The 26,072-nt window shown below is 50.4% G+C and overlaps 1 protein-coding gene across 2 annotated transcripts in view; it reads right to left on the bottom strand.

Moving 5' to 3' along the window:
* The window catches only part of CLTCL1 (clathrin heavy chain like 1), an 84,488-nt gene extending 58,933 nt beyond the window's left edge, over window positions 1-25,555 (bottom strand). The window contains exons 1-6 of one of the 2 annotated variants that reach the window (XM_036765539.1): window positions 25,390-25,555; window positions 12,158-12,365; window positions 8,390-8,658; window positions 6,112-6,273; window positions 2,802-2,915; window positions 1,092-1,265 (exon numbers count right to left, since the gene is read on the bottom strand). In XM_036765539.1, coding sequence (XP_036621434.1) covers window positions 1,092-1,265; window positions 2,802-2,915; window positions 6,112-6,273; window positions 8,390-8,658; window positions 12,158-12,365; window positions 25,390-25,431 — 969 coding nt within the window. In that variant the 5' untranslated portion in view covers window positions 25,432-25,555. The remainder of the gene's footprint in view (window positions 1-1,091; window positions 1,266-2,801; window positions 2,916-6,111; window positions 6,274-8,389; window positions 8,659-12,157; window positions 12,366-25,389) is intronic. The other variant, XM_036765531.1, reaches the window with a different exon arrangement.
* Window positions 25,556-26,072: the final 517 nt, after the last annotated feature.

The following is a 26,072-nucleotide window of genomic DNA, read 5'->3' as shown; positions in this document are numbered from 1 at the left end:
AGCACTCTGGTCCTTACCCAGGTAGTACCCCTGTTCCCTTGAGACTTTGAGGACTAGTGCTCTTCTCTACCCTGGAACTGCAACCTAGAACAGGGTATGAGCGATGGAGCTGCTAAACAGCGCCCTGTTCTACATCCAGTGCTTGCACAGGGGTCCCCTATAATCTCTTTCTAACCAGTTGTCCAAGCCCCTTTCAGCCTCTGTGGGCTGTGAGCTCCCAAAGCTGCTGCCATCATAGCCACCTCCAAGGCCCACCACTTGTATTGCTGCTGTGTGTACTCCAGGTCAGCTCCCCACCACACTGGCACAGATTTCTCCTTCCAACCTTCTAAGTTGTCCCAGGCTGGAAAAATGTCTTACCCCAACTTTTTTTTAGCTATGCTGCTCCAGAATTCTATTTGAGGCATTATTTTAAAGTTGCATAGAGGAGAATGTTGGGAGGGTAATGCGCTTCGACCATCTCAAACAACTCCTGTAGCACTGCTCCATGAGATGAATAAGTAAAGGTCCTGTGAAATGTTTCTTCTTGTTTTTGGAAGCACATCAAAGTCACCTCTACCAACTCCTCCATTTGCTCACGTCAATGAAAGCTAATGAACCCAGCCTTCCATTAAGCTACAACTGTGTTTAGTCTTCTAGGCCTGCTGTTATCGAGGTCAAGACTGACATATCATTCAGTTCCTTCAGTAGTATAGCAATGAACACGAAGTTAACATTCACAGCTGGGCTAAGGACTGTCATTCTCAGAACCCTCCTCCCCTCCATCTTGTTCCTGCACAAGCATCAAGGACCAGTATCTTATCAAAGAGAGATTCTGTATTTCTCCGTCTCATGGGTGATGGCCACAGTCAAACTTGGTCATCAAACGAGCAGCCTGCCAAGGGAGAACAAGCTTCTCCACAGGCTTCTTCGGGGAAAGCAGACAACCTTGCTAGGATCATACACAAAGGGAAAAGTTAGATAAGTAACATAGTCAGTAGAGTAGCACAGAGGTCTTTTCTCTGACCTTTAGTTGAATGGCATTCCCTAACTTTTACTGTGGGTTTATGAAGAGGAGGGGAGGCATGGAAAGTAGGCCCCACAACACGTACCTGCCCTTTCTTGTTCACACCAATAATCCCAGAGGTCGGCTCGTGAGGAGTAGTGACAAAGATTGTATCAGCACTGATGCGGTTCATGTATATGCACACTCCAGACTCTAAGTCATACAAGTGAATGTAACCATGCTTTGTAATCAAGTAAATAACGCCATGCTTAACTCCTATCTGTAAGGAAAGGAAAGAATTGTAAGTCCCTTACAGTTGTGGCTACGCCAAATGCAGCTTCCTACTGAAACAATTCATCAGCTCACCTACCTCACTGCCCCTGAGACCCTCTCTACTCCTTAAAATAAGGGTGATACTAGCTGGGAGGTTTCTTTTCCATAACCTGGACCTTCAATACCTGCCTGCCAAGAGAGTCCATCCAAGAACAATGCACTGATCCAAGCTGCCACAAAAGAAGCATCAGAACAGGGCGCAGGGCAGACAGTGCCGGCGGGGGCCCCCTTGGTCATCCCAGGTACAGTCTAGCCTCTCATGAGTAGGAATAATAACAGCGGCTAGCACTCACGCAGTGGCTCCTACGTGCCAGGCACTGCACAAAACACTTTACATTTATTATCTCGACTGATCCTCACAACAAGGCAGGAGCTGCCACTATCTTCATTTTACAGATGAGGATGCAGCAGCAAACAGAAGTCAAGTGACGTGCCCAGGGTCACGCAGCTAGTGTACGTTTCTAAGACCAGATTTGAACTCAGGTCTTCCTGACTCCAGGCTCAGGGCTGTATCTATTGCATGTGCCACTGAGCTGCCCCAAAGTGGAGGGAATCAGAGAGAGAAGAAATGTTAACCATCCGTCTTCCTTGCCTGTCACATCAGACAGACCCAACAGGCCTTGGTCTTTGTTCTCATCTCTGCTTAGGCACTCTAGCTGAATGGTTACACAGGAGAGCTGCATCTGAATTTCTGCAAGGTCGGATTTAGGAGCTCCCTAACCCACAATCTCTGTCACAGAAAGAACCCTGGAGCAGCAGAATCTGAATCTCAGCTCCGCACTTCTGAGGCCTGTGACCCTGGAACATGTCCCTTGACCTCTGAGCCTTGGTTTCCTCATACGCAAAACGAGTGTAATACTCAACACCAAGTTGTTCGCTTCACCAACAGGAAGCAATGGCGCCTCTCTATGGCACTGTGTCACTGTTACTGTGGGTTAGTTACCAAGTTTAACATGAACCAAGTAGGTCTGCAACTGTGGACGGGGTTTTCCCAAAGACACACAATTTCAAGACTTCAACAGTTCTACTAAAACAGAATTTGATAGTCATCTGAAAGTGTTAGCTCTTAATCAAAAAACGTTATTAAGCTATCTGAAAAGACAAGGGGGAAAAATGTTTGAATGGAGACAACGGCATGTGTTTTGGTCTCTCCCCCTGCATCAGTCTCCTATGTCTGACTTGGGGTATTCCGTGTTGGTGAGAAATGACAGCAGAGTAATCTTCCCCTTGGCTCCAAGAAGTTTTCCTTCTTAGAAGCCAATCAGGCCAATCATAAAGCCCTGCCTCACCCCCCCACACACCCTTTTTTGTTTCAACTAATTCACAGAACTGCACAGTCTACAGCATCTGAGATCCAGAAGCCGAGGAAGCAGGCCTGGGGCAGGGAAGTGATTCCCCCAAGGCTACACTAGCAGAGAGCAGCAGGGAGGATCTGAACCCAGGTCCTCAGCCTCCAAATCCAGGGCCTTTTTGTGTATCTTACCTGCATAGCCACAGGGAAATCGGTCTGCGCCTCGGGAGGGAAGAACACGTCCACAGCTTTCTTCACAAAGGGCTGGTTCCCTGCCGCAGGCTGGCCCACTTCAATTATGTGCAGCTAGGGGAAGGGATTTCAGGTCATGATGCACTGCTGAGGCAGACTGGCTGGGTGAGCCCGTGGGCTCAGCGAGGCTGGGGCAGCCTCCAGGGAACCGACTCAGTTTCAAGCCAGTGAGACTACACAAGACACACACACACACACAGAGCACCGTGACCAAGGGACATGGGAGCAGCAGCCGAGGAGGCGAGGCCACCGGGGGCAGCCGTTGTTACTCAAACACATGGATGAGCGAGAGGAGTAAGAGGTAAGGCAGTGAGCCCATCAGGTATGCTAAGGAGAGAGCAAGGGTGGAGGAAAGATGCACAGGTGGAAAGGGAAAGAGAAACCCAAAGGACAGCAGGGGTAGGAGATCCAGGAAGCCCGGTGTCACAGAAGGTGAAAGGTGACGGAGAAAGTGGAGTTTCCAAAGGCTGGGGATCCACTCAGCAGACATTTGTAATCTCAAAGAGCACATAACATTGTGCTGTGGGAGCAGATTATGGGAGGTGGAACAAGGGAAACTGGACAATTTTGGATCTGATCTAGGGCTCGTACGACAGGCACCGGGCAGAGACAAGAGGGTGGGAGGTACTCGGGGGCTCATTCCGGGAAGCAATGTGCAGGCTGTTTCAGCTTTGCTGGGGCACGGCGCATGTGGTTGGGGGGGGGCGGGGGAAGAAGAAGATAAGCAAAGTCAGGCTGGCTTAAATGGCTCCAGTCCGAAAAGAGGCAGGGCTCTACAGCAGGCCACAGGCAGCCACCGAGAGCCACGATCAGTGTGTGCAGAGTGCACGTCGGCAGCCAGGGAAGCCCCTGAGAAGGCTGCCCAAGAGCTCAGACGAGAGGGAACAAGAGCCTGCATGGGGGTGCTCGCTTCCCACAATCTATTCAGCCATCCCAGTTCTTCTGAAAGCTATTTCTTGCTCTGAGTCTCTTGGGATTTTGAAACCACCACTCTATGTTTTATTTTGTTGGGACCAGCAATTTCATTAATGTGATGGAAGCTCTCTCCACCAATCTGGTCTCTAACTCTAGTCCTTAAAGAGGTTAAATGGCTTGCCCATGGCCACGCAGCTAGGATGTCTGGGAGGCAAGGCCCTGACTCCAAGGGCAGCCTTAAACAATGCCAAAATAGAGCATCAGAAATACAGGTTCTACAACCACTATTCTGAGCTTAAAACCTATCCCTGGCTAGTCTCCTCTTTACCTTAGCATTCCTCGCTAAGCCCAGAGCCACACACCTGGGCCTCCAATGCCACCTAAAGATCCTGCTCATTAATTAGTACCAGTTTGCTTTAGTGCCAGAGACAAGCCAGAGTGGTCCAGGGCCTCCTATCAGAGCCAGGAAATTAGACTGATATCCAGAAAAGTTGGCAGATATCCCAAGAAGGCACAGAGCTTTATGCATGTGTGTGTGTGTGTGTGTGTGTGTGTGTGTGTGTATACAGGTATATATGTATATACATACCTATATGTACATTTATAGTATAACAAAATAGTCATAGCTAGACTGGCTTTTGTACATCAATCAATCGTGAAAAAAACTGAATAAATTGTGGGACAGGAAAGTAACGGACTATGACTGTACTGAAAGAAACAAGTGGGAAGAATTCAGAGACACTCGGGCAAACTTGGGCAACCTGACAGAGTCCCCAGAACCAAGAGAGCACAAAAACAAGAGAAAACAACACAAGGATATCGGCCGCACTTGGCAGGGCTACGAGGGGATGCACAGGGGCCAGGGATGACCCCAAGAGGAGGGGCATGGGAACACAGGGCCTCTGATGCGTGGGGAGGTGCTCTGTCATGTGATCCTGAGATCCCCGGTGAGAGGCTGATCTCTTAGTGACAAGGGAAGCTTCTATGGGGCAAGGGCAATCGGGAAAGGATGGCAACGTTTGGAAAATCACTAAAGCATTTTAAAAGACTGGGCGCGCTCCGAGAGTATAGAGGAATGTTCACAAAAGCTAAAGTAAATATTCTTTGGAAATTAAGAACTCAGCAGCCTACTAAGTGGTCAAGAAGAAGGAGTTTGTGCGAAGGTCTGGTGCCAGGGAGTCTGATCCAGTAAGCTTTGAAGTTAGGTGGGGTCATAAAGAAGAGATTAATCAAAAGGAAAACGGAAAATGTTGGAGGGGCTGTGGGCAAACAGGCACACTAGTCTCCTGCTGCCTAAACTGTGAATTGGTCCAGCCATTCAGGACACCAGGATTCTCGAGACAGTGCCCAGGAAGGGACTGAGCTGCGCATGCCCTAACGCATCCATTATACTACTCGGCCTGTACCCCAAAGAGGTATCAAAGATATAAAGTATAAAGATTTATCTGTACAGAGACTTACAACAGATATTTTCACTGTGGCTAAAATAGGAAACTAAAGAAATATTCTCTTGGAGAATGGCTAAACAAATTACGGCATAAGACATGATGACATGTACAACTGCAGAGGAAACCAGGAAGACCTTTAAAAACTGATTCAGAGCGAAGTGAGCAGAACCAGAACATGTCAAACGATAACAGCATCATAGAGGAATAAGAGACTTTTGAACTCTGATGAATGCCACGATAAACCATCAGGCCAAAAGAATGAAGATGAGACGCAGGCCCCACCTACTGACAGAGGTGATGCGCAGAAGATGTAGAGACTCCGATTTTCAGACATGGGCAATGTGGAAGTTTATTTTGCTGGACTATATAGATACATATTAAGTAATTTGTTTTTTGAAGAGGAAGGAGGGACAGATTAATTTTTTTTAATTGCAAAAAAAGAAAATTCAGCTTAAAAAAATAAATCTGACAAAAAGCATCCACAATCAGAAATAAAAGTTTACCTAAATCCCTTAATCAATGAAGCAGAATAAATTAACCAACCAAAAATGTTTGTTCAATGTTCCCCTATCCCCACCCCGCATTATGTCTGAAAGGGGAAGACTTCTCAGCAGGCCTTCACAAGGCCACACTCTATCGGCAACGGACACTGATGGCTCATTTGGAAATCAAGCCTCTATTGAATCACAGCTCTGAATTCGGAAGAAGACTGCACAGGGAGCGTGAACGTTGGCTTCGCTGACACCAAGGGAAATTCATTTTCTCACTTCCAGACTCTAGCTTCTCATAATTATTCCTATTTTTATTAATTGGTGCTTACTGCAAGAACTGAGGCCCTAATTCCACAGAAAGAGAATGTGAAAGGCGAGAAAGAAAAGGTGTTTTACCTTGCCGCCAGTAGGACTTCGTACAGCAAAACAGAAAAGAGTGGAAGCCTTGGAGTTCCCTTCTATTCGGAACTCAGCAAAGGCTGCAGCATGGCCTTCTATCGGCTGGGACACCTTCCTGTCCACTGAGTAAAGCTGCATTGCTCCAACCACACGGTTTTGCTAAAAGATTGTGCAGAAAGTGAAAAGAGCATTATTAGCTTTAATATGGCATGAAAGCAGAGCCTGAAGAGAACAATGAGTGATTATTATTCTATCTTTAAAAAGAAAATAGGCATTTTTAAAACGGGGGGTCTATCTTTTCTAAAATTTTTATTGACATCTTTAATTTTATATATCACCTTGCTTTCTGAATACAATCCTTCCCTCTACCCAACACACCACCCCGTTTAACAAAGAAAAAAAGTTCAGCAAAACCAACCAATTTCATATCCATGGAATCTGATGCATATGCAGTAAAACATGATTTTTTAAAGCTAGCTCTGGCTATGTGCATACACACTGTGCAATCGAAATTGCAAATGCAATAAAACACATTTTTTTAAAAAGCTAGCTCTTGCTTTTCTCCAAGGGATGGCACCCAAACATGAGAAAGCAGCATGTGACGTGATGTCAGCTTGGAGGGAGGTCTCTGGCAGCTCACCTGGGGAAGCTCCCCGTGGTCTTTCACCACCACCCTAATGAAGATGTGGATGGCATGCTTGTCAAACCTGCAGATTACATATAGTAGAAGGAATAGCTAATACGTTGGAGAATATCCAGAAGCGTACAGGATGGGCTGGTTGTGAAGACTGAAGTGATTCTAAAATGAGACTGAGAAGTCTCACTCTTGGGTTACAAAAAACCCATCTCCTAAGCTGAAGAGGAAAGTGTCATAGCTCGATGAAAATTCACATAAAATAAATATCGGGGTGGGGATTTTGGGGTGAGGGGGTGTTATTAGTGAGTCATGTACTAAAGGTGGGGCAGCCAAAAAGCCCCTGGGAGCCTAGACTGTTCAGGTGCCCCCAGCTCTGGAGGACAGATGTGCCACCAGGCTCTGCTCAGGGCAGCAGGGGAAAGTTACCACATCCAGTTCTGGGGACCACATTCTAACATGTACGGTGACAAATTCTAGAGTGTCTGAAGGAGAGCAACCAAGATGGTGAAGAGAATAGAGCAGGTGAAAGAAACAGGGATATGTAGTCAGCAAAAGTGACCTAGGGGGCAGCTCCAATGAGGAGCACACCTTTCTGTCCAGTCTAAAGTAGCCATGCTGTCACTGCCACTCTGTTCTCTGAGACTCAGCAGAACAAACACAGCCCTTCGTCCATGACAGCTGAGCAGATGTAGGCCGGCTGCCTACAGAAACTGTGAGTGGAAGGCTGGAGGACACCTGGAGAGGCCACAGAGGGACTTCTGGTCAAGATGGATCAGGGCCCCCTGATGTTCCTTCTGGGATTCAAACACTTTCTACTAAAAGCTAGAGTTTGAGAAGCAGCAGAGCACGCAAAGACTAGGACGCACCCTCTTAATTCTCAGGCCCTCCCTCTGGCAATGACCTCCTATTTACCCTGTACAGAGCCTGGCTGTATGTACACAGCTGAGTTTGCCTGTTGTCTCTCCCATTGAGACAGTGAATGCCTTGGGCAGGGATAGAAGCCTTTCTTTGTACCCTCAGTACATAGCACAGTGCCTGGCACACAGTAGGCATTTAATAAGTGCATGCTGACTGGTTTGTGTTCTCTCTGTGTCACATGAAAGGTCTGATTCATGCGGTTTCAAGGTTCACCAAGTACTCAATGTAACCTCCCCAAAACAAATGCTGTCAAATGATACAAGAAGGAGAACAGAATTGATAACAAACATGCCCTCCCCTCCAAGTCATGGTTGTAGAGCCTCCAGCCCCCTGCCTTTCATTTTATGGGGACAACATGCAAGGCCCGCAGAAGTAAAGCCATTCTCCCAATGTCCCAGACTGCTGTGGCATGAGGGAGGCTGGAACCCAGGGCTGTTAGGACAGCTCTCAACTCCACTTCATTCCTTTTCAGGAACAAAGTCCTCCCCACACAGTACAAGTCTTATATGTTGACCTGAACTTGTGTCTGCAAAGCAGGTCCCACCATTTCTTTGCATGCAGAAACAGCAAAAATCGACCAATATCAGGGGATAACAACCCGAATGGACCAGTTCTACAGAGCTGGGGTGTTATTCAGGACTCCTCCACTGCTGCCCCTCCCGTCAGCACCTTACCCAGACACCCCCACACTAGGGGAGAGTCCCAGCAATCCTTGCTCACCTGGGCAGAGATGCCAATCAGCAGGAGCCACTTCTGGTGGTCATCGGTCCTGTAGTTGATGATCTGGCAGCCGGCCAGACTCGCGTGTCGGTCAAACATCTTCAGGGGCTGTGAGTCGCCCTCCATGCTCCAATGGTAGACAGCTATGTCGGTCACCAAGGCAACAGTGTTGACAGAGATCCATTTCCAGAAGGTCACCTCTTCTGCCATCGTGTGGCCTTTCATTTTACTCTTCATCTCAATGTTGAAAATTTGAAGAGTCTTTCCCGCTAGGAGGAAATAAGATTGGGAAAAGGGAGAGAGGCAGGAAAGGAAGGAGGAGGGGAGAGAGAGAGGGAGAGAGACAGAGGAAAGGAGAGAGAAAGAGGGAAGAGAAGGAGAGGGAGAGATTACTAATCCGAAATAGGCATGTTTTCACACCCCTCATATCTATCTATAGCCACTTGATTAACCATTTCCATGTGTTTTGAAAACCAGCTTAAATAACATTCTGCTGAAGGCAAGAGTCCCAATGATCTGTCATTGTCCAAATACAAAGGACGGCACAGGATACCAGTAAAAGCAATTTTGTTTAAATGACTACAATTAAAACGTCATGGTCTTGGATTAGTTTTCTAAAAAACCTTTCTGGATATGAAAAAGGGAAGAGGATCCCAAATCCCCAATTTTACAAATACTAATATCACGTGTGAAGTGTATTGACTATACAGTTAATCATATTACAAGGCCCTAGGGAAAGCTGTGCCCCGTGGACACAAAGCAGAACAGAACTCTCCTGGAGTCTGACCGTAGGCTGCAGGAAGACTGGCCTTGCTGAGGTTTCCCATACGCCTCCTTCCCTCCACTGACACCACCACCTCACCTCAAATCTGTTTGGAGCTGGTGCAATGGTTGCTGGGTGGCCCTGCCTGCCTCGCGTCTCTCCTCATCCCAATTTGGCCTCTGACCAGGGTCTCCCAAAGCCCAGGTCCACCCATGTCCCCCCCACCCCATTCCAGTAAGCTCCAGGGGCTTCTCTGTTGCCTCCAAGATCACATACAAAATCCTTGGTTGGCACTCAGAGCTCTCCATGAGCCTGGGCTCCTCCAGCTCTTCAGTCTTCTCCTCCCTTCCTCGTCTCCTCTCCACACTCAATGGCCCACACCCCGGTCTTCCTGCTGTTATCTCCAGGCCTTTTTACTGACCCATGTTCTCTCCCTCCTCATCCTCTCCTGATCCTGTCTGTCCGCTATCTCCCTCCTTAGACTGGTAGCTCCCTGAGGAGTTTTTTTTTTTTTTGCTTTTCTCTTTATCTGAAGCTTTTGGCATAGTGCCTGGCACCTAGTAGGGACTTAAATATTTGTTCACTTGACTTGTCCATTAAATACCTTAAGTTTATAGAGCCATAACATGTTATGATGAGAAAAATGCCAAACTATTATTACAGGGAAAGGCTAAATCAGTTTAAACCAATATAAATTTTCTTAAGACACTTCTAAGTGGTAAAATTGTATTATTAGGACTTAATTTTAACTCCTCATCTAGTGCGATCTGTCAATTCCAAGAAAAACCGTGAGGAGCCACCCATTGCCTACAGTTTTTGTAAATAAAGACAAAGGATGTCTCAGCTTCCACTCCTGCCCTCCCAAATCTACCAGCAGGGAACGTGTGGAGGTCCCAGCCTCAGATGCTGTGGCCCACAACTCTGTGGTCACCCACAATGCCACGGCAGAATGAGGCGCTAAGAACGCCAGCTTGCAGTTCAGTCGGTTTTGTTGCTATTTTGTTTCTAACCACACCTACTATGTTCTAAAAGTCTCTGCATATAATTACTAGATTTGTAGAAAAACATCCAAGCTGTCATATACTTCCTGTCTGCCAGGTGGGGGAGGCTCTGCACAGGCAAGGAAGGCCTACCCCACCCCCCACTTCTTGGCTTCCATACTAGTCTACACAGCCCACCAGCCTGGGTTGGCAGGGCAGCACTGAAGAACAGCGGGCTCTAACGCAGATTCCAGATGCACCTAACAAATGAACGAACTGACCTAGAGAGAAACATACGGCAAATTCCAACAGCTCTCTCTGAGTCAAGTTCTGAGGGAGCAAGTCTCATGCGTTGGCCCGGCCCAAAGACTGTACCAAACACCAGGGGTCCCAAGATAATCTTGACACACACAAGAGTGCAGTGAATTTAGGATCCAATCTTAAAACTTCCACAACGCCACAGTTTTTCTATACTAAAAAGTTCTGTATAGTTCTGAAAGTAGCTGACACTTCCAAATGTCACTTTGTGTTTTAAGATCACCTGGCTCGCAGGGTCTGCCCTGGCAAAGGGACACAGCCTACAACCACAATGGCTCTGACACAAGGCATTCCTTGGACACAAAGAACACTACAGTGATTCTTCCATATTGGCACAAGGCAAGGCAAACAGTATCTGTGAATGTGCCAGGAGCAAGGAGATGCACTGAAGGAACAAAACAAGGTTTAAAAAAAAGAAGCCAGTCCGTGCTCTCCAGTCTCTAGGCTCACAGAGGAGACTATACACAAATAACTACAAATAAACAAGATGCAGACCGAATCACCTGGAGATCACCTCCGAAGGAGTCACTAACATTCCAGGGTTCTTGCAGAAGGTCGGATTTTAGCTGGTGGGAGCAGGGAGAGTGTTCCAGGCAGGGGGGACACCACAGGGAATATCTGGCACCCGGAGATGGGACAGCCACAAGGCCATGTGGGGGAATGAGGCATGAGGGGGCAGGTTATGGAGGGCTCTGAAGGCCATACAGGACTCTATATTTCCTCCCAGCAGTAACAGGGAGCCACTGGAGTTTACTGCATGGGAAGTAATGTGGATACAACTGCATTTTTCCAGGATAAAACAACAAAATGACTGGCATACAAGACAATGCGCCAATACTGGTCTCTCATAAAAGCTCTGTGACATTTCTAAACGTACTACAAGTAAGTTCTGCTGGATATACTTAAGTTGTTACAATCAAAGGCCAAGGACCTAAGTGGGAAAATGATGAACCGAAGAGACCAACTCAATAAAAACCCATGTTGGCTGATGTCTGCCATGATGGAGACCAGCCACTCTGCAGAAGGCTCACAAGAAATGCTCAGGATAAAGTCGACTCGCCATCTGTTTAAGAGTAGGAAGCAAGAAGGGAAGCGAGCACAGATTTATTTTGGAAGAAACTTGGTGTTTAAACAGAATGTCTTTCCTCCTAGACATTTAAACATGCACCGAAGGGGAAAACCGTCAGGAAGACACAGTCAACACAGCAGTCTGGAAATCAACATTCCCAGGTTCCAGATATACAAAGTTTTCACTGCTCAAAACGTGACAAGGATCCCATGATTAGCCATTACTGATGGCTAGGTCTTCCCATAATTCGAGTGTACTGAATGTAACTGTCTCAGCCCCTCTCTGATATAACTGCCTTCAGGCTTTAGGTCACTGCTCAAAGGCCATGGAATTCCCACAAGCAATGACATCAGCTATTACTCAGGCATTAAGAAAAGTTCTTCCAGGATATACAAGGCTTCTGGGATAACTCACTCACATTTGGGTATTGGTGCAAGGGCAGGACAGCAGAACCACAGGACCCTTCAGACCCTCCCAGGCACCAACAGGTCCCAAGACAAGCTGCCTCCACCTTCCACTAAAACAACCACGTGATCCATGTCAGGGCCAACGGTTCTACTAGACAGCTTTCTCTGTGTAGGTGCTTAGTGACACTTACCTATGTGCTAAGAAGCCTCCTAACACTGCCACCTACATACCTTTCAGGGCGATCACTTTAGAGGCTGGATTCATAATGGCGCTTTCCGCAGAGATGGGCCGTCGGATGGGAGCAGCCGGATCGCTCATATCAATGATGACCACCTGGGCTTGCTCTCCCACCTTCTCTCGGATGCAGATGAACTTGTCAGACTCCATTGTGAGCGTGCTGAAGCCAATGTTGGCCGGATTGATGCCCAGGTTCTGAAGCTAGACAGAAGAACACTTGGGTAAATTAAACAGAACTTCTGAGGGCAACAGGAATTGCAAGAGCACTGAGTCTAAGCCTTCAGTTTAGAGAGAAACAGAGCTGATTTCCCCCCTTTCCACATGGTCATGATCACGGGGGCCAGGATCTGAACCCAATTCTTCAGATTCCAAACCTGAAGCTTTCAGGGCCACATCCCACTGCTACACAACACAGGTCCTCCACCTCAGTCCTGCTCTGGTGCCTGCTCGTGGCACAACCACAAGGCTTGGCAGCGTTGACTCTGTGCCAGGCACTGGGTTGACCCAACAGGCAGATAGCTGGGAGTCCTAAGGATGGACCTGGGGATGCACCAGCTCAACGGAATGTGGAGGAGGCTGCAAGGGGATGGCATTTCTTAAAGACCATGTCTGTCATTGTCTATGTGTTAGAGAGGTCACGCTCTGCATCAGTCTGAGGAATGCTCACAGAGCATTTAAGCACTGGAGTACAAAAAACTAGAGCAAAGCCCAGCAGGAAACCCGGGACACTGTGAGACCCAAAGCCTTGTTGGGGTCTGTTTAAACTTAGCTATCAGATCTACTGCAACTAGCTATAGCAGAAGACACCTGCCAGGTGGACAGGGTAAGTCAGGGAGTGAAAAATTAAAATGTGATCCAGAACCCTGGAGGTCAACTAGTCTAACCCTATCATTTTTACAGAAAGGGAAACTGAGGTCCAGAGAGAAAAAGGGACTTTTCCAAGGTCACCCAGGTAGATAGCAACAAAGCTAGAATTTCTGAACCAGGTCTTCTGCTACCACATACTGAACTCTCTCCCCTTGACAATGAAATCAGGAGGGTTTACCCAAAGGTTTATATTGTGGGCCCCACTCAGGGTCTTCTGCCCAACACAAGCAAGGCCTGGTCCCCAAACCATTCCCAGGAACCAAAGCGCTGAAGATAATGCAGCCCAACACCCCAGACCCTGGTCCTTACCCTTTGGGAGGTTATAATCTGCTCAGAGAGATGTGGCTATTTAAAAAAAGCAGCTTGTATTAAGTGTCAAAAGACATACAAATTGATAAGAAATACGTAAGGAGAGAAATTCAGTAAGTCTGATCCAACCTCCCACCTTTGCCAAATCTGTCCCCAACCATGCCTGCAGCATTTCCCCTCCTTATCTCTGCCTCTTAGAATCCACCAAGCAGCTAGACAGCATGGACTTGGATGCAGGAGGACTTGACTTTGAACCTGGCCTCGGGCAATTACGACCTTATGGGACATTGGGCAAAGGCCAACTTTTTTCAGTCAACAGATGACCTTGTGGGGCTGTTGCGAGGACCAGCTGAGATAACACATGTAAAGCATTTTTCAGACTCTAATACAATATAGAAATACTGGCTATTTATTATTATTAAAAATTCAGTTCAGGTGTCACCTCCTCCAAGATGCTTTTTCCTAACCTCTCCCCTAGTTATTAGAACTCAAGCCCCAACACCCTCAATTACTATCTCTTTACTTAATTATGTCCGTGTTGGCTCCCCCAAGTTCCTTGAGGGCAGGGCAGGGCAGAGCAGAGTGTGATGTCTTGGTCCCTGTATCCCCAGCCTTGGCACACAGTAGATGCTATAAATGAATTGAATTCAGAGGCTTTTCTACCAATGCTCTGGAATGAGAGTTACTAGACTTCTTAGGGAGCCAAGACAGTACCTTCACCCCTTGGGTAAGGGTTAAAAGCTGCACATCCTGCATCAGAAACCTGTGTCTGTTCTGAGGGGAGGGGACCTTCCTTCACACTGACACAGGTTCACAAAAGATCAACTAAGTAACTGTGAACCCATGAAAATAAAAAGCTTTTGTACTAACGAGAAACAATGTAACCAGGGTAAGAAGCACAAGAACAGCTTAGGGGAGGAAGCTTTCCATCAAACATCTCTGTTAAGGGTCTGCCATCTAAGGGACCCAGCGAACTAACAAATGCGAACACCAAAAGCCACTTCCGTATAGACAAATGGTCAAACAACACGGACAAATTCTTCTCAAAAGAAGAAAGCCAAGCTATCAACCACCCTATGAAAAAATACTCCAAAGCCCTAATAACTAGAGAAATGCAAGTTAACTCAGCTCTGAGGTTCTACCTGTCACCCCCTAGACTGGCAAAGACAACAAAAATGGAAATGAAGATTTGGCATAGCTATGAACTGGTAAAGTCATCCTGGAAAGCAATTTAGACTGATGGCCGAAAGTTACAAAATGTGTATATATTCTTTCATCCAACCGTATCACAACCAAACCTATGCATCTCAGAGAGATCAAGGAAAGAGGAAGGGCCCATAGAGACAAAATCATTTATATCGTCCCTTTTCATAGTGGCCCGAAACTGGCAGGGTGGCAGCAGGGACAGCGGAGGGGAATGTCTCCTGCAAGTGGGGAATGGCTAACCAAATGATCGTATAGGAATGTAATGGAACAGAACTGCGACGTCAGAAATGATCAAAGAGGGGGTTTCAGTGAAAACTGGGAGGACCCGATGCAGAGTGAAGTCAACAGAACCAGGAGAACCACTTAACAAATAAAAACATTGTAAAGACAACCTGGTCTGAAAAACTCTGATCAACGCAGTCGGTCACCCATGACGATGTCAGGGATGTTTGTATGGAGGCTAACCCCTCAAGACAGCTGAAATTCTCCCTCTCCTATCCACTGACTCTGAAGGAGCCTATTCTTTAACCTCACTCAAATCAACAATAATAAATATTTAAGGAATACCTACTACAAGCAAAGTGCTCAGCCAAGCCTAGGGTTACAAAGAGGAAAAAACCCCACACCCTTCCCCCAAAGAGACTCTAAACAGGGGCTGAGGCGGGATCAAAGGGGAGAAAAGAAGCCCAAGCGATGTAAGAGAAATTAGAAGACGATGGCGACATCCGGGTCAGTGCGGCAACCTGTAAGAGGAACAAAAAAGCCCTTAGAGTTCCTGGGGAAAGGAAACGGGGGAGACACGGGAGCATATGAGTCCAGCCTTTGAGGAAGAGGTGGGGAAATAGGCCCATGCCAGGCACAGAAGACTAAGAAAAGGGAGGACAGGAACGGACTGAGGGCTGACTGAACAAACTGAGGTATAGCCATATATAGAACAACACTGAGGTACATAAGCATCTAGACGGATATTTGTATAATATGGCCAAGATGGCAGACTCTGCCAAGCACGGCCTTATCTGATGCCATCGCAGGATGTGGACGGGACCTCGAGCCTGCCTCACCGGGATCAAGACCCAGCCGCACGGACAACATGCCTGGCATCCACACACCAACGTAACCAAGTTCACAAAGAAATGCTCAGCACTGGGCGATGACATTTTAAGCTACACCAATTTACAAACAGAAGTGTAATATGATAGATTTTATTCTAAATTACAAAGATTTCCTGTTTTAGATTTTTTCCCCTTTAAGTCGATCACTCCAGAAAGCCTAGCTGTGATTAAAATTAGCCAATTTACAGATAAATCAATGCAAGTTGGAGACTTCCAATTCATTAAGATTACAGACTTCTTGTACTAGCTGTGTAACCTTGGGCAAGTCACTGAACCCCAATTGCCCTGCCTTCTCCTCTCCAAAAAAAAAAGATTACAGACTTCCATACTGGTCAATCATAAGCCTTGGAAGTAACAGCCATATCTAGAGCTATTAAAAATTCCCACCTGAAGACACCCACCTACTGTATATGACAGAACGGAATATTACTGCACCCCAAGAAATTATGAAATCTCAGTAGTTTCAAAGGAAACTGGGAAGACTCTATGACCAAGCATTTAGCGACGAAAGACTTGCGGGCCTGATCAATGCAATGATAAGACCCAAAGCCAGAGGACTGAAGACACTTCCTGGGAGAGGTGATGGACAGAAAATGCTCAAGGAAGCAGTTCTGGAAACAGTCCATTTGGGTTTTGCTGGACTCTGCATATTTGTTGTGAGGGCTTTCTTTTTCTTTTTAACTGTTCCACAGGGAGGAGGAGGGCAGTGAAAAGGAAAGATAAAACAAACTATAAAATAAATGAATGTAAAATAGATACATTCGTTTGGATGCATTTAGACTGGGTAGAACAGCCCATTAGGCCGAGTCTTCGTACGCAGCTGCCCCTGGCCCTTGCCATCTACTCGACACTGGCAGCTGTACCCGGACTAGAAGACTTCAGGCCAAGATGATTTTAGAGGAGCCTTTCATCACTAGGTCGCCAGAGATGGCTCAGCAGAGGTTTTTCAAGTAGAGGGAGACGACCCCCCACCCCCAGCCCAGCTCAGATTCATGCCTCTCATCCCCAAAATGGGAGGCAGAAAGCAAGCTCCCTCCAGAGGATAACGGTGCTTCACAAAGGAGTCAGAGAGTGCAATCCGGAACATGAGGCCACAGACTGACATACACATTTATGCTGCTTGGGGCAGGAGGAATCGGGAGATGATGAATATTTGCAACATCTTCACAAGGGGAGAAGGCTCCGTGCTGAACGCTTTACTAAAGACGCATGTGATCCTCATAACAACGCTGAGACGTACGTGCTGTTACTCTCCCATTGTACAGATGAGGAAACAGAGGCAGAGAGAGGTTACGTGACTCTCCCAGGGTCCCTCGGCCAGGTCCTCCTGACTTCAGGTGCTCCGGGTGCTGCGCCACATCACTGTCTCTTCTTATCCCAGATGTGGGTGGGGCAGCCCCACAGCCCCCCTGCACCATCCCTCCATGACCTCCCCCACCCAATCTCCACCCTGGGGGGTTCCCAATCTCTGTCTCTACCCTAACTCCTGCCCTTCTGTTGCAGTTCTTCACCATACACTCTAATATTCCCTCAAACACACTCAACTCCCATAAATACCGACACAAAGAGAACACTAACTTTGGGACCTGATTCAAATCCCACCTTGGACTCCTGGGTGACCTTGGTTAAGTCCCTTGCCCTCCCCTCTCTGGGGGTCAGTTTCCTTCTGGTAGAATGAGGCGGTTGGACTATCTGGCCCCCCTAGAGCCACTATCTACTCCTTCCTTCACTCCCCCAGCTACCAAGCTTTGGGATGCACAATAGGTATGCGCCCACGCACAGCCACAGGTACTCTGTGTAGCCTGAGGAGACCAGATGGGCCTAGACCAGGCTTCCCATTCTATCTAGGCTACTTTAGGGACCTCCCAGTAACCAAATCAACACCACTGCCTGGCCTTCCCTGGGGCATGGACTCCTGGGTCAGAGCCTCCCCAAGCCCGCAAGCCCCCTCTCCAGCCTCAGACTCTCTCACTTCCATCGAAGCTCAGCTCCAGATCACCCTGCACAAGGTCACCTCCTCACAAGCTTTGGCTCTGTCTGCACACACATGTGCTTAGTCCCAGAGAGAAAGAAAGCTGCTTTGGGGGAGGGGGTGCTTCCCTTGTGTCTCTCCAGCAGGGCATGGGACCCCCAAGAGCTTTCCAAGACACATCAGCTGTCGGCTGGGCTCCCGCCATCTCCTCGGGTGGCCCCCCCATACGTCCAATGCTCCCTCTTCATCGAAGCCTCCTGGCTGAAGTGCCAACTAACCCCTGCCTTCCATAGGAAGCCTGCCCAGACCCTGATCACTCAAGAGACCTCCCTCTGTTCTCTAAATGCATTTGCAGGTTGTCTCTGGCATTAGACAGGGAGCTTCCTGAGGGCACAGCCTGTCTTTTGGCTCTTTTTGTTTCCCTAGTGCTTGGCACAGCTCCTGGCACACAGCAGGCATTTAATAAATGTTTATTGATTGACTGGGGCAGTTAGAGGGTGCTGTAGAGCACAGAGCCTAGAGTCAGGAAGATTCCTCTTCAGGAGCTCAAATCCGGCCTCAGTCTCACACTAGCTGTGTGACCCTGGGCAATTCACATCACCCTGTGTGCCTCAGTTTCCTCATCTGTAAAATGAGCTGGAGAAAGACATGGCAAACCACTCCAGGATCTCTGCCAAGAAAATCCCAAAAGGGGTCACAGAAAGTCGCATACGACTGAAAACAACTGAACAAAACTGATTAATTAACCGACCTCCCTCAAAGGGCTCTGCGTGGGAGTTTTTAGCATGTCCTATCCAATCCCCCGGCTCTGCAGAGCACCCAAGAGGACAACGGTCTTGGCCATCAAGGTATGAACCACCACCATCCCTGGAGAGCCCCTGGGCCCTTCTGAGGTTTCCTGGACTGTGATTCTTAACACTCTCCTAAATTTAGAGCTGGAAGGGATCTCACGTCATCTAATCTAACCCCTCTCATTTTAAAAATGTGGAAACTGAGGCTTAACTTGACAGGACTTGAACTCAGGTCAGCCTGCCTCCAAAGCTCTTTTCCCACAGTTCCCTCTGGGGTTCTGGGGTCCCTCAGCTCTCTGTCTCCCCCAAGGCAGAAAGCTGACTACAAGACAGCCAAGCACAAGGAGGCTCGGCAGCAGGAGCCCTGAGGTAAAACTCTGGCTGTGCTCCTCACCACTACCTATGCAACAACAGGCAAGTCGAAGGTCAGTGTGATCCCAGATTTAGACATGGAAGGAAGCCTAAGAGGCCGTGAGAGCAAGAGGAGCCCCCCACCCCCCAGGTGCAGCTGCCCTGCTCGGTCCCCAGAGGGAGGGTCTCAATCCCCACCTGCTGTACTCCCAGCCCAGCTTCATCCCCTGCCCCGTCATGTGTCTGGGCCTTAGGACACCTTCGGGCAAGTGCAAGGGTTCTATCTCTAAGGCCCAGTTAGGCCCCACCTGCTAAGTAAAGACACATTCCTTATCAACAATGACTGAGTCACTCATCCAGTTTTCTTAACTCTACTCCTCCACGGGGGCAAAGGCAGGAAGATGTGGAGGAGAGTCCTACAGGCCTGGGCAGGCCAGTCAGAATGGGTGGGGGGACGTCAATGACATAGATGAAATCACCCCTTCAAGGGCTCTAGCAACAGAGAGGGAGGAAATGGCATTTCTGAGCAGCAGTCAGACTGACAGCAGCTGCTGGCTTTATGTGCAGCGTTAAGGAAGATGAGTCAGATGTTCCTACATTGGCGTGACCGGCCATTCCCAACCCAAGCCACGTGGCCACTAATGAAGAGCTTCCACTTCTTTCCACTTTGCTGTCTGAGGATCTGGGCTTTACCATGAACAATCACCTACACAGTCAAGACACGGTCTGAGTCAACTGCCTTCTCTGCAGCCCCCCAACCCCCAGCCCACAAAGAGTTCCAGGACAGAGGAAGCGAAATCTTGTGGCCAAGCTTTTCTTGGTCAGTTGTTTGGAAAGCTGACTCGTAAATGAGTTTCTGCACACAAAATTTTATCTTCTCATTCAGTCCTAAAAGCTGTGTTCCCTTAGAAAACCATCTGGCCTGAAATAAAAAGCACTACTCGAAGCAGCCAACCCAAGACGGGCCAAAGGAAGCCCATGGTAAGACAGAGCATATTCCTCAAATAAGCGAGAGAAAAAAAGGGCCAGAGCCATTTCTGCGGCACCCGCCTGGGACAAGAGCTTCCAAGTCCAAGAAGCAGCCTCTCGCTTGAGCGGGGATCCAAAGACCCAGGCCTGGACTCCTGGCTCAGACTCTGACCTGCTCGAAGTCACAGCTCACATCACTCCCGAGCTTCGGCTTCCCCGTCTGTACAATGGGGATAACAGCAACCCCTGCACCACCGACCTTTGAGGTGGGTTATGAGGCTCCAATGGGAACACAGCAAGCACTCTAAAGAGGCTCCCCAGCCCACTCCTCTGCAATGGCCAGGGCCCGTGTGGCCCTCCTGGCCTGGGAGCTTCAGAACACACTCGAGAAGAGAGACAAAAGTCAGCTCAACACTGACCCAGCCATAAAACAAGCGAACGGACAGCAACAGCACAAAGGACCTAAAGCTGGTCTTTGGAGCATGAGGCACAGCATCTTACTCAAGTAGCCCTGTCATGAAGTCTGCCACACAACGGGAAGGGAGCGTGCAGCCATGAAGTCCCTACTATGTGCCCAGCACTTTACAGGTCTCACCTCATTTGACAGAGAGAACTTTCTACCTAACCAAAGCAGCACAGTAGGTGCTTAATAAGGGCTTACTGAGTTGAAGTTTACCTGGAATGGGTAGCGTTGCTAGACTTCAAGAGTCAGAAACCCTGGATTCAAATCCTGCCTCAGACTCATCACACTGTGGGACTCTAGACAAGTCACTTACTCTCTCAGCCTCAAGTTACTGTAAAATGAGGTTTTGGGACTCAAAGGCCCCATGGCCTCTTCCAGCTCTAAGCATACTGAGGCCAGGATCACTTCAAGGGCCAAAGTTTTATGTTATTGGGGTGCCCTAGATCATGACTGTGAGGGGCTGCACCTCACCTTCCTTTGCCTTCCCAGCACTGCGGAGCACACAGCAGGTGGCTGATCAACACAAAGGGAGAGACACAAGCCTGAGAATGGGCTTCAGGAGATCTGAGTGACGGGGTAAACTGGCCATCTTTCGTAGGTTTCCTTTTCTACAAAAGGACTTCAGACCAAAGCTGGAGAACCCCTGAGGACCCTGAAGGAAGGGCCTCCCCACCTCCCTCCAGAGATTCCAAGCCTTCATGATCTGGGAAGCTAAGTAACCAAACTTGCTCAAAATCAGGCGGTAACTAAGAAGAGCACAGGGTCTTAATCTGGGGCCTAGAACATACCCTGGCCACTGGCTTTGCCAAGCTGACGATTCTGAGAAGAGTCCATCTATAGGCCTCCCCAGCCTGAGGAACAGGACAGAACACCACCACAAAGGGGAAGGCTGCCTCCAGAGGAGCCCAGACAGGCTGGGACATGAGGGGAACAACTTCTCTGCCCTCCACAAGCTCAGAAGACAAGGGTCTCTGCCAGCAGCACTTGGGCAGAAGGCATCACCCCAGAGGTGTAAGGCTTCAAGAAGGATTTAAGCTGGGCCTGGAAGGAAGTCACTTTGGGTGGGCTGGGGTCACAGTAAATCTGACCAGCAAATAGGTGGAGAGCTCACCATCCTCTAACGGGGTGAATTCCTGCCTATAAACCCAGAGTAGCAGCTGTTCCTTGGACAGATGGAGAAGTGTTTCAACGTTAAAATATCCTGACCCTTAGAGGAAAAGGGCATGATGGGCCCGAGAGGGAGGTGCCATAGAATCACCAGTGGATAAATGCAAAGTGACAGCACCACGCCCGGTGCTGGTCACTGGGGAGCTGATACCGTGGCAGGGCAGCGACAGGCAGTCTAGTGTCTCCTTGGAGTTACTATGAAAACCAAACAGCATAAAAAAGTTCTATAGGAAGCAGCCCCTCCTTCCCTGCCTCCCCCACCCAGGGGAGCAGCAGGCAGGCCCGGCCTGCTTTCTGGAGGCCAGAGTTAGGGTTAGCTGACACATGAGGTCAGACGTCTGCAATCTGGCCCCATGGCTGCTTCTTGGAGCCAAGTTCCATCAGGGAACCAGCTGCTTCTGTCAAGAAGAGGTTCTCCTTTAAAGCTGAAGTACAACATGGCTCCAGGATGGGAGTAAAACCCAAGTCAGACCTAGTGTGAGGTTCCACAAACCCTGCATGGTGATTTGAAATGGAATCCACTGGAAAACGACCTCTCCAAGCTGCCCCTTCTGTCCGGGACATCTGCTTGCTAAGGTTGCAGCTGCATGCCCACCCAACCACCACAAAGGCCTCCCACTGAGCCCTGTGTCTCTTTTAATGACCTACCCAGGGCACAAAGGGGAAAAGAAGCCAGCAATAAAGCCATTAGCAGCTAATTCCTCCACACGGTTCTTATCAGTGCCCCAATGACCACGTATCACCATTTCTGACAGCCATTCTCCAAAGTCACCTGTGGAAGGCAGTAAGACCGGCCATGGAGGCCTGGAGCACCTGGGGATTCCGAGAACAAGCCACCACTTAGGAGAGATCCGAACCAAAGCCAGAGCAGATTTTTGAAGAGAAGCTGGAGAGGGTGCCATTCTCTGTCCCCCAGGGATGTCTCCTCTCCAGGCCTGCACAGTGCCGCACTGAGACAATCTCTGCACGTGCATATTAGTGCTGTGGTGGCACACAGTAGACACAACGTATGCCCTAGCTACCTATGATGATGATGACGGCCACTAAGAATTTCATTTCACCTAGGTGGCAAGGGCAGCTTGGCGGTACAGCGGGTAGAACGCTGGGCCAGGAGTCAGGAGGACTTGAGTTCAAATCCGGCCTATGTGACCCTGGGCAAGTCACTTCATTTGGTTTACCTCAGTTTCCTCATTTGTAAAATGAGCTGGAGAAAGAAATGGCAAACCCACTCCAGTATCTCTGCCACGAAAACCTTAGATGGGGTCACAGAGAGTCAGACACAACTTGAGGGACTCAACAACAACTCAATTAGATCACTTTACTCAAGTAGGGTCTGAAGTTCCCCACGCAGGCAGTAAAAGTGAGTAGCAGAGGTGAGATTGGAACCCACGAGCCTGGCCTCCTAAGCCTGGAGCTCTGCCCCCAGCAGGAAGAGAAGATGCTTCTTCGAGGTGAAGTGCAGAGACCGAGCACACAAATAAGGATGAGCAAGGGCAGTGTGGGGCAGTGGGCTGAGCATTCCACTCAAGGTCAAGGGGCCACTGCCTTGTCCTCAGGAAGCGGTCTCAGCTTCCTCCCTGGTGGGCCGCTGGCCTCTCCAGCTCTAAATGCACAACTGCATTTCCTCCTAGGTTTTGCCTCATTCTCAAAATCTCTGTAGCTATTAACGTGACCCCCATGGGAAAGTGAGGGAAGAAGCCCCCATCAGAGCAGAAGCCTCGGGGTTAACGCACAGACTCACTAAGTCACTGTGTGGCGGACAGTTCACACTCTGAAACAGAAGCTTCCTCTCCTGAACACAAGTGGGACAGAAACCCAACCCCCCCACCCCCCCCACCCCGGCCAAGCCCACTTCCTGCCCCTTCATTCATTTACTGAATTCCTTTGATTGTGGTTTTTGTGGGCCTCGCAGAACAGCATGCGTCCCGTTCCCTTGTCTGCCCTCCTAAATGATAAGCCAGCCAGCTCTTCCCACCCCAGTAAACTCCATCAATACCAGGCAACAAGGGCCCGGGCGCCTCTGGGGACCCAGCCGCCATGAATCAGACCCATTCAATCCCGGTGGGTGCAGGGAGATTCCAAGAGATTATCCAGGTCTCTCTTCGCAGATGCTTTCTTCTAAGAAGGCACTGGGTTAGGAGAGAGGAACAGCCTCCCACATAAAAGGTGGGGTTGTTTTGGCAGAGGGGGTGGGGAACATGGGAGGCTTCGGGACTCAGTTTCCCCACTTCGAGCAAAGCTGAGAGAGACTCCAAGGGTACCTATGCTTGTGGCTGTTGGTATCAACACATCACAGGAATATGAGTTCTGGAAGACTGCTCTCTGGGGCGAGGAGACCCTGGCCCTCTCCTAGCCCCTGATTCTGTAGAGTATGAGGCCCTGGGGGAGCCAGAGAAAGGAGGGGACGGGCCACGGAGAAAACAGGAAGTTAGTGGGGGGAAGGGGGCACCAGAGAGAGGAATGGGGGTGGAGGGGGGAGACCCCACAGAGCAGATCTAGGGGAAAGGCTGGGGGGAGGGACCCAACTTCCCAGAGATAGGGGGCTGACTAGGTGGAGCACAATGAGGAATGGGGCTGGGGGCACGGGAAGGGGGGGCCTGCAGAGAGGAGGGCCCATAGAAGGGAGGGGGCCGAGGTAAAGGGGGGCCCATAGAAGGGAGGGGGCCGAGGTAAAGGGGAGCTCATAGAGGGGAGGGGGCCGAGGTAAAGGAGGGCTCATAGAAGGGAGGGGGCCGAGGTAAAGGAGGGCTCATAGAGGGGAGGGGCCGAGGTAAAGGGGGGCCCACAGAGGGGAGGGGCCGAGGTAAAGGAGGGCTCATAGAGGGGAGGGGCCGAGGTAAAGGGGGGCCCATAGAGGGGAGGGGCCGAGGTAAAGGGGGGCTCTTAGAGCGGAGGGGCTGAGGTAAAGGAGGGCTCAAAGGGGAGCGGGCCGAGGTAAAGGGGGGCTCATAGAGGGGAGGGGGCCGAGGTAAAGGGGGGCCCATAGAGGGGAGGGGCCGAGGTAAAGGGGGGCCCACAGAGGGGAGGGGCCGAGGTAAAAGGGGGCTCTTAGAGCAGAGGGGCTGAGGTAAAGGAGGGCTCAAAGGGGAGCGGGCCGAGGTAAAGGGGGGCTCATAGAAGGGAGGGGGCCGAGGTAAAGGGGGGCCCATAGAGGGGAGGGGCTGAGGTAAAGGGGGGCCCATAGAGGGGAGGGGCCGAGGTAAAGGGGGGCTCATAGAGGGGAGGGGGCCGAAAGGAGGGCTCAGAGGGGAGGGGCCGAGGTAAAGGGGGGCCCATGGAGGGGAGGGGCCGAGGTAAATGGGGGCTCATAGAGGGGAGGGGGCCGAGGTAAAGGGGGGCTCATAGAGGGGAGGGGGCCGAGGTAAACGGGGGCTCATAGAGGGGAGGGGGCCGAGGTAAAGGGGGGCTCAAAGGGGAGCGGGCCGAGGTAAAGGGGGGGCCCATAGAGGGGAGGGGCCGAGGTAAAGGGGGGCTAATAGAAGGGAGGGGGCCGAGGTAAAGGGGGGCTCACAGAAGGGAGGGGGCCGAGGTAAAGGGGGGCTCATAGAGGGGAGGGGGCCGAGGTAAAGGGGGCTCATAGAAGGGAGGGGCCGAGGTAAAGGGGGGGGCTCATAGAGGGGAGGGGCCGAGGTAAAGGGGGGGGGGCTCATAGAGGGGAGGGGCCGAGGTAAAGGGGGGCTCAAAGGGGAGCGGGCCGAGGTAAAGGGGGCCTCATAGAGGGGAGGGGCTAAGGTAAAGCGGGGTGCAGAGGGGAGGGGCCGAGGTGTGGGACGGCTGTCCTTAGAGGAAAGGGCTCCTAAAGGGGCGGCAAATAGGGGCGTCCCTAGAAGGGAGGAGGGGTCTGCTAAAGGTGGGGGATCCTAACAGGAACAGAGCTGAAGGAGGCTGCTGAGATGTGAATAGGGGAGATGGGGGATCCCAGGGGCTAGGGGGCGGGTCGGGGGGGGGGTCCAAGGAGGGGCGGGGGGCGTGGCCCCTTGGAGGGCTGGGGTCCCCGGACTTCCCTCCCCTTCCTCACCTGGAAGTGCTCCTGGAAGCGGATGGGAAGTATCTGCGCCATGGCCGGGCCGGGTCTGGGATCGGGCCGGGCCCCCTCCTCACGCCTGTAGGCCTCCCTCCCTCCTTGTCCCTCTGGCTCTATCCTCCCTCGGAGGCGCGCGCACGCGCTCGGCTCGTGCCCGTTCCCCCTCGACCCCCCCCAACCCCTCCTCCGCCGCATGCGCACTTCGCCGTTCTCGGAGCCCCTCGTGCCCCCTCCGCCGGATCCCTCCGCCCCGGCCCGGCGCCCACTATCAGGGTCTCGAGACAAGTAGTTCGCACCGCCCCTTTCCCCCCCCCAGCCTCCCCTCCCCCCGCCCCCTCACTCCCCTAAGGTCCAGAGGGAATGGGGGTTGAGTTGGCAGTAGTCTGAGGTCACAGGCCCTCCACAGGGTCACGTGACCTCCTCTTTTCCCCAGGGCCCCTTGGGGGTTGGGGGAGGGGACCATTATCTCAGTTGTGCAGAAGCGCGCTCCCGTTGGGAGCGCGCCCCCTGCCCTGTGGCTGCTCCCCCTGAGCCCTAGGTTAGGGCCCTGCACAGAAGGGGAAACTGAGTCATCTGCCGAGGGTAGCCCGAGCCCTAGGATTGTAAATTGTCCGCGGCCTCCCACCCTCGCAGAGAGGAGGAAACTGAGGCTCGGAGGAGGGAGGTCAGCCCCAGTG

This window comes from Trichosurus vulpecula, chromosome 1 (genome assembly GCF_011100635.1).
Source record: "Trichosurus vulpecula isolate mTriVul1 chromosome 1, mTriVul1.pri, whole genome shotgun sequence".
Classification (NCBI taxonomy): domain Eukaryota; kingdom Metazoa; phylum Chordata; class Mammalia; order Diprotodontia; family Phalangeridae; genus Trichosurus; species Trichosurus vulpecula.
This window is presented reverse-complemented; position numbering and strand designations above follow the sequence as displayed.